This window comes from Saccopteryx leptura, chromosome 1 (assembly GCF_036850995.1).
Source record: "Saccopteryx leptura isolate mSacLep1 chromosome 1, mSacLep1_pri_phased_curated, whole genome shotgun sequence".
NCBI lineage: Eukaryota > Metazoa > Chordata > Mammalia > Chiroptera > Emballonuridae > Saccopteryx > Saccopteryx leptura.
Window position 1 is genome coordinate 345,508,966 of NC_089503.1, and position 8,461 is coordinate 345,517,426.

General features: G+C 42.4%; 1 protein-coding gene across 1 annotated transcript in view; it reads right to left on the minus strand.

Moving 5' to 3' along the window:
* Positions 1 to 8,052, minus strand: part of SH3BGRL2 (SH3 domain binding glutamate rich protein like 2) — a 76,656-nt gene extending 68,604 nt beyond the window's left edge. Inside the window, exons 1-2 of the mRNA XM_066360287.1 lie at positions 8,027 to 8,052; positions 7,473 to 7,935 (exon numbers count right to left, since the gene is read on the minus strand). Of these exons, the coding sequence (XP_066216384.1) occupies positions 7,473 to 7,935; positions 8,027 to 8,052 (489 nt within the window). The remainder of the gene's footprint in view (positions 1 to 7,472; positions 7,936 to 8,026) is intronic.
* Positions 8,053 to 8,461: the final 409 nt, after the last annotated feature.

Consider the following 8,461-nt stretch of genomic DNA (forward strand, 5'->3'; position numbering starts at 1 on the left):
TAGAAGAAGACAGAAGGGAACTGCACTGCCTTAAACTAGATTGCTCAGTTGCACGTAGCTGACACAAATTACCCATCTCCAACTCTTCTTCTCACCCCCACCTCTCCCAGACCCACCAAACCCGCCCCCCCAAACAAGGCAATGGTACATACTGATCACTACTAGTCTAAAAAACCACATCTATAAAAAGGACCCTAAAAAGGTCATTGTACATAATCAGAAGTAGAAAATTTCCCTCAAATATTAATAAGCATTTGCCATTTCAAGGAAAAATTCACTAAACTTCTAATTTGGAGAGCTAAGGTCACTATTTAATGGATAAATAGTATTACAAAAATGAATCAGAAAAATAACGAATACAGGAAAGTAATTCAACTTAGAACCATTTAAGTTTCTATTAACTCTACATCTACAATACAGATTAGGGCGATTCCTGCTGGAAAAATCACTGAAACCTGAGAGGGTCTCATTCTGAATTTCGAGTTTGAAGAGTAGCTTTTAACAAAATTGATATTTAGCAGTGTAACTAGTCATTTCTTTTTTTAATTTAGAAATTCAGTTGAATGGGGTGACAATGATCAATAAGAGTAGACTAATAATTTCTTGATCCCATTTTTTAAATCTGCATTTCAACATAAACTATTTTAAAGTTTTATATATAACGATCAGTATGCCATTCTAATTTTTATTTTTAAAAGTGAAATATTCACTAAGAATCTAGACTTTTCTACTCCATCACCCAATTCTAACGTTACTGGGGGAAAAACACACACAATTCATTTCTAAACTTTTTATTACTTAAACATTAAAAAAAAATCTAAAGAAGAAATATTTTTTGGAGTTAGCATCTTACACTGCTTCCCAGTGAGCTACTGAGGTCCCCCCACTATAGCTGTTTACCTTTTCTGGTTTTGATTTTAAAAAACTGAAAAACAGATTAAAAACAAGACTCAAGTAGTCTTACGTTCTTGCAATGTAGAAAACATCTTATCCTTTATACTATAAATATTTGTCAAAATTTCACTTTACTCAAATAGGAATCTTTATTGAAAGAGTCCTAAAATAAATGGGTAAAAAGCCCCTAATTTTATGAGTCTAAGACCTCAATTATATTTTATTTACAAGATTAAAACACTACTGTAGAATGAAATATATCAAATTTGGAGACTATATTACAATGAACTGGAAAAAACTGAGGTGAGGTGTTCCTTGGGATATTGATGACTCTCCCTCCCTAGCTATATACCTTGAACATTGACTAAACTCCACATCATGACGTAGCCAGCTGCTGCCTTTAAGATTCAAGAAATTTGCTCAAAATCTTTCCAATGAAAGGGGGGGGAAATTACATCAATTAGTAGTCTATTTCAACCCTCATAATACATGCTTTTATGGGTCCCTGTGATCCCAAAAGATATTGAAGTCCTAACCCCTGGTAATTACAAATGTAGCTTATTTGGAAATAAGGTCTTTGCAGATGATAGAGTTAAGATGAGGTCATGAGGGTGGTCTCTAACTGCATGACTGTGTCATTATAAAAAGGGGAAATTTGACACAGAGACAGATATGCACACAAGAACACCATGTGAATGAACAAGAAGGCAGATGTCACGTTGATTATCTACATGCCAAGGAACCCCCAAAGACTGACAGCAGATCATAAGCAGCCAGAAGAGAGGCATGGGACAAGAGTCTCTTACACCCCTCAGGAGGAAGCAGCCCTGTTGACACCCTGATCTCGACTTCCAGCTTGCAGAACTGTGAGATAAGTTTCTGCTGTTTAAGCCAGCGGTCCAAACCACTGGCTTTTGGGCCACAGACCAGTTTAATGTCAGAAAATATTTTCACAGACTGGCCTTTAGGGTGAGACAGATAAATGCACAAAATAAAATTATGCAACCGGCATAAAAACTGTGGTATTTTTAAATATAATTGTCGAACTTACGAGACAAGCGTCAAGAGTGAGTCTTAGACGGATATAACAGAGGGAATCTGGTCATTTTTTAAAAATAAAACATCGTTCAGAATCAAATATAAATAAAACAGAAATAATGTAAGTTATTTACTCTTTGCGGACCTGTACCGGTCCGCGGCCCCGGGGGTTGGGGACCACTGGTTTAAGCCACCCAGTTTTTGGTACTTTGTTAAATGGCGGCCCTCAGGAAACACACACACACACACCTTTCCAGGCAGACCTTCTTTTACGGTCACAATCCTTTTCCTTGCACCCCAACGTATTTCTGCTTCTGATCATTTTGTGCATGCTGCCCCCTCTTCCTGAACCTCACTGCACACCCTCCCCTACCAAGGCCCTTCAGCACTGTTTCTCCTCGGGGATACCACTGCCATTTTGCATGGGGCAGTGCTTAGGGGGGACTGTCCAGCAGGGTATCAAATATCCCTGGTATTCTCATTCTCCCAGGGCAACACAGTGCTCACAGTGGAGAACTTCTCTAGAAGCTTTGGAGCCACCTGCCCATCAGAGTTTGACTCAAGGTACCACTATCTACTGCCTATGATCTCGTCAGGTCAGTTAACTTCAATCTCTTAGACTGTAAAACAGGAATAAATAACTACCTTGCCATAAGACTCAGTAGACTGAGTGAGTTAAAGATGCTAAAGAGCACAGGCTTACTACCTGGCATCACTTAGGAGTTAATGCCGAGTCTATTCTATGTTGTCACATCTCGACTCTAACTGCCTTGGGACTCGGTTTAGGTGGCTTCCTCACACAGTGAATGCTTCACTGAATACATTCTGTGGAGATGCAATTGCTTTACTGATCACTGCATGTTTAAAATATATAGTTATAAGCCATGCAAAACAGGTGGGTATGCCTTCTCAGTACAACGAACACGACGACTCTGAGTACAGAGTCTGCCTGTTCTTTCACCACTACTCTTACCTCTACTTGAAAACACAGTTGCAACCCTGGGCAAAGCTCCATGTTCTCTAACTTGACTTCCAATTTCTCTGTAACTTTTGCTCCCAGTGACAGTTACTGTCCAACATCCAGGGATATACTGCTGTCTAGCTTATTACACTCAAGGCAATTGAGTCTCTCATTCTCCTTGACTGAATGGTCTTTGAGCTGTAGAAAGTCAGCATCGATTTGTGTTAAGTCTAGTCTAAAAGCAGTCTAAGTCTGTTCTGTTCTCCTGACCATCACCTAACAACACTTTAACACAGTGGCCTGGTACTTAGGTTTTCAATGATTGATGAATGCAAGAATCAATCCATGCATGAATGATTACATTGCTGAATAAACACATGAATGAATGCATTCAGGAATCAAGAGACCTGGCAACCACTTAACCCTCTGCTCTGCACTGACTGACATAAATGACCTCAGGGTAAACCACTGAATCTCTATGCCCAAATTTCCTTCTCTGTGAAATTAGGTGATTGGACTTCACTAAAAATCTCTTCATATTTTCTTACAGCTCTAACAACTGAGCCTATGAACTTTAACGGAAAATAAAAGACTTTCTTTTCTGAGATATTTTAATCAACACCGGGCAGGTGGGGGTATTTCTCTGAAATCACATACCAGGGGCCCCTGCCTGTCAGAGAGCACCTTGTTGCCTTGGGGACAAAAGGTTCCAGAGAGCAAGCAAACTGCAGATACTGAAGACATCTCCAAGACACTGGGTACTATGGCGTTTATGTTTTATCATGGCTTCTTTCAAGGACACAGAGTCTACTTTGTCCTCAAAAGGGGTACACAGGGACCTCTGCTGAACTCAACGCTCCTCCCTTCCCGGCCTGAACAGGGTGGGCTCACGCACTGTCTCGAGGCTCCAAATCTAACTCAATCCCTCTCCATGCCATCTGCCTAAGGCTCCCACATGCATATTTCATGATTTTCTGGCACCTTTCCGCCTTATCTGACATCCTGCAATGCATCCCTCTGCTGCCGATATTATTTCTATCTCTGGTAAGCATGTTCCTGAAAGAGGCGTGTATCCTTGGGCTGTACTTTATTACAGGTAGGTGGTTTTACCTTTCCTATCTTATCTCCCCACCTGGTCCCCACATGAATTCCTTGAGGACTAAGCCCACACCCTCTCTCTCTTCCAGTTCCCCACAAGACCAAGGACAGAGCTAGGCAAGCAGCAAGCCCTTAGAAAATACTTGTTGAATGAATGAAATAATGAACAAATGAAATTACTGATTTCAATGTTTTTAATAAAAAATTCCTATTAATATATTTCCTACATAAACTTATTACACAAAGAGAGAACCAGGATAAGCCAATTACGCTATTTTTCTAGGACTAAAATGTCCTCCGCTACAATATGAATGGCAGCAATATTATTGGATGCCTAAGAAATCAAATTTTTCGTGTATCCATACCATAATAATGTAACAACACCTTTATTCCCTTGTAAAAGCAGACCTTACCTGGAGCTAGGGAGAATAAAAGGGCAAACATTTATTATTCCAACTACCACTTTTAAGCGTTGAAGCCAGAGAGTTCAGACAAATCAGAACAAGATATGAGCATTTTCTCTAAATAGAATGTTTGAATCTATTGCTGACTGGGGCAGAGCATCTTTTTGGAAATTCTTGGGGCTCACTTAGCTAAGTCTAATTCTAGTCACATTCTTCCCTTGAGATTTAATAAGCTTCAACTAAAATCAAACTGACTCGGGAAACAAATTATTTGTTCTCCCATGCACTTGCTAGTTACTGTTGGTCACTGAATAAAACAGTGCCAAAGATCAACACAACACTGCTGGAAGGAAAATAATACGGCTATGCCATCAAAACTTAATATAGTTTAATACTATAAGCCCCATTAGCCTCCCCAGCCCTAAAGTTGACTCAAACAACTTCATTATCTCTTATAAATCATTATTCTTGTATATACATAAAATCATTGCCAAAAGTATCAATATTATATAATTACAGAAAAACTGGGTATTGATATAGGAGATACTACAATTGGAGATACTGAGGAGGCTGAGGAGACTTAAAAAGGTTGGGTCCATTAAGTAGCTAGTTAGTGTTTATGGGCTGTACATATGTAATAACATAGTACGTCTTCCAGCTCAAACCAAATAGTGTCAGAACACATACCACCAGGTGGGCAGTGAGGGGACCTGAGACATCACAGTAAAATACCAAAGGAAAAACAAATTCACTTTGAGGCAAATGTGTATATTGCTCAAGTAAAAGAAGCTGTTATGAGGGTTTATCCACATTTACCCAACTGAAGAAGTCAAAGCATTTTAAAACTAGAGTGCAATCCTGAACTATTCATCACACAATCCTTTATCCCACAGAAGACAAACTCAGGCGCAGATGGAGCATCTTATCCAAGCTTATACCACTAGTCAGGGACTGCATTGAAACTTAGGTCTCTTAAGTCTAGCTTCATGTGCAAAACGTTCGATTTAAAATTAAAAAGGTACAGCCTGACCAGGCGGTGGCGCAGTGGATAGAGCGTCGGACTGGGATGCGGAGGATCCAGGTTCGAGACCCCAAGGTCTCCAGCTTAAGCGCAGGCTCATCTGGTTTGGGCAAAGCTCACTAGCTTGGACCCAAGGTCGCTGGCTCGAGCAAAGGGTTACTCGGTCTGCTGAAGGCCCACGGTCAAGGCACATATGAGAAAGCAATCAATGAACAACTAAGGTATCACAACAAAAAACGATAACTGATGCTTCTCATCTTTCTCCATTCCTGTCTGTCTGTCCCTATCTATCCCTCTCTCTGTATCTCTAAAAATAAAATAAAATAAAAATAAAAAAATTAAATTAAAAAGGTACATAGCAGGCAGGCAATAAATATTCTGGAATGAGGAAATGGAGGTGTAGGGTTCCAGAACTAATATACTAGCTACTGACAGGATAAGCAAAGTAATTACCTCAAGTTTTGACTCTGACTTGTCCAATATAGCTGAGATTTTTTAACTACCTCAAGTTTTGGCTCTGACTTGTCCTATATAGCTTAGATTTTTAATACGTACTAGAAAGCATCCCTGTGCAGTCAGTAAAGGCTATTGGAACAATTACGGAAGCATGCAAGTTGGTGGTGAAACCAAAAGCTTTGTAGCATTCTTATGAAGGAGTGCATTCGAAAAATATCTTTTTACAAAATAGTATGGGTTTCCAAACATTGAAGTGTAGCTTCAGTGGAGAACTCTATAAAAGGCAGGTATGACTAAGCAACCACAAATAACTAGAAACACCAAAACTATCAGGAGTCTGGGGACCAGAGCGTGCCTGCACATAAAGATAAGGTGGCATTTTCCATCTATTGTTCCTAATGCAAAAGGGAGTCTTTTTTTTTCTTTTTTCTGTTACTACAGTGTTGATTTCTCTTTAAATAAAAAGCCTCAGTGGCTTATCAGAATTTGCAAACAATACTTTATTCCATCCTGCATCCCACCTGCTTCGGAAACAAATTTGGGGACAAGGGGTTGGGTTGTTGGACAGTCAACTGGACAGGTCAAATTTAAAGCGATCAAAACTACACTTTTTGATGCATTTATATATGTATACCATATCTCACCAAAGAGCCTATTAAATCTATAGTTTAACCTGTAGCTAAGAAAACCAAGTTTTAACATTATCACGTAAAACATATTGTTACGTCTTACTCAGTGGGTTATCAAGTATACTACTAAATTTTCCTTAACGTCTGACATTTAGCTATTCAACTTTTCCTTCTTAAAAAAAAAAAATTCTTCCCCAAAATACTCAAGGATATCGACCAAACAAAATAGCTTACAATAATTTAAAAAGCCACTATTTATACATCCCCAAGATGAAACTGACCACAGCATTAAAGGAGGGAAGAATCCAAACACACATTTACATAAAGATGTAAAAATATTTACAGTATTCCAGGTTCCCCCCTAAAAAAATTAACAAATAAAAATTCCTGGTACTACAGGAAAAACCTGATTTACCTTCTCTTTGCGCAGGTATAAAACTAAAGAAATGTACTTGGTGGGGAAGGGCGGGTAGACAGCAATTACCACTTTAAACTTGTTTAATTCAAGAGCTAGGTTAGGAAAACCAAGCATCCGAAAAAGCTCCCGTACAAAACTTAACCAGGCTGAGGCTCCAAAATCAGGAGTAATTAACACCAAGGCAAGTGACAGAATTTAACCAGGCTTAAAGTCCAAAATTGGGAGTCATTAACACCAAGGCAAGTGGGACCCCGAAATTCTTGGATCACCTCTTCCCCAAATTCCCGAGCCACACGCTGGAGCTGGGGGTTTCCCGCGCCGTCTCCCACTCTGGAGGCGCAGGCTGAGCCGGGCGGGGGTGAGCTCGGGGTCCCCCATCCACCTCTGCCCCGCTTTTCATTGTCCGACCGAGTCTGATGGATCACCTGCCGGGCGCCGGCTCGCGCGGCCGGACGCGCAGGGGCGAGCGCCGCGCCTCCCGCCGGACCCGCGCCGGGCGCCCCCACCCCGGCTGACACGACCCCGGCCGGCTACGCGTCCCCGCCGTGCTCACCGCCACGAAGCCAGAGGAGGAGGCGATGAACACGCGGATGACCATCCTCTCGCCGCGCGGGAGCGCACCGTTTGCCCCCTTGGGCTCTAGGCTGGTGCGGACGCGGAGGTAAAACTCGGCTGAGAGCCGCGGCCGCCGCCCGCTAGAGCCCTGCCTTCGGGTAAGATCGCAGGGATCTAGATCCCTCCCTCCCGGTCTGCAGATAAAAAAGCTCAGCGCCTCTCCGCCGCCAGCCAAGGCAGTGGAGGGGGAGGAGGAGAGGGAGGCGAGGAGGGAGGAGGGTGGCAGGTCTGGGGCATGATGGGAGTTGTAGTTTGGATTGCTCCCTGGAGTGGCTGGTAGACTGCGTTTCTTCAGGTTGCCTCTGTATTGCGCGTCAATCCCATTAAGTGTGCACGTGGCTGGAAGGGAGCCGCAGGCGGGGGAAAGGCTGTGACGAGGTGTGGCGAGGATGCCGGCGAGACTAGGAAGAAGAAAACTAGGCAAAAGGGTTGCTTGGTTCAAAGTCCAAGCTTAGCTTCTGTGTGTGGTTTACTTGTTTGGAGCATCCCCACCCAGAAACGCCAATAAATACGGTCATCTCCGGGCCATCTGCGTGGGGTAAACCGCAGCGACCTGTGGCCGTGGGGATGGGGCAGGCCGGGCTGTCAGAAGGCGGTGGCGGTGGGGGCGATGGGGCTGGGCGCGCCTGTTTTCCCAGAGATTGCAGAAAGGTGATTCTTTTAGATAAATGAGAGGTTTTCTTTTTCTGCAGACACTGAAAATTAGAAACCCAGATGAGAGCACAACTGATATTTTATTTTTCTTAGCAAAACTGTAATTGTAGTAGAAGAAATAAATACCCAGCGAAATTAGAATCCTTCTATCAACATTCGGAATCAGGACCCCACCCGCCCCACCCCCTACCCTGCACAATGGCCTTGCCTCTGTGCACCTAATATTTACAGTTGAGCCAAATCTGTGCCTTTTTCAGACCTGCTGCACATTCC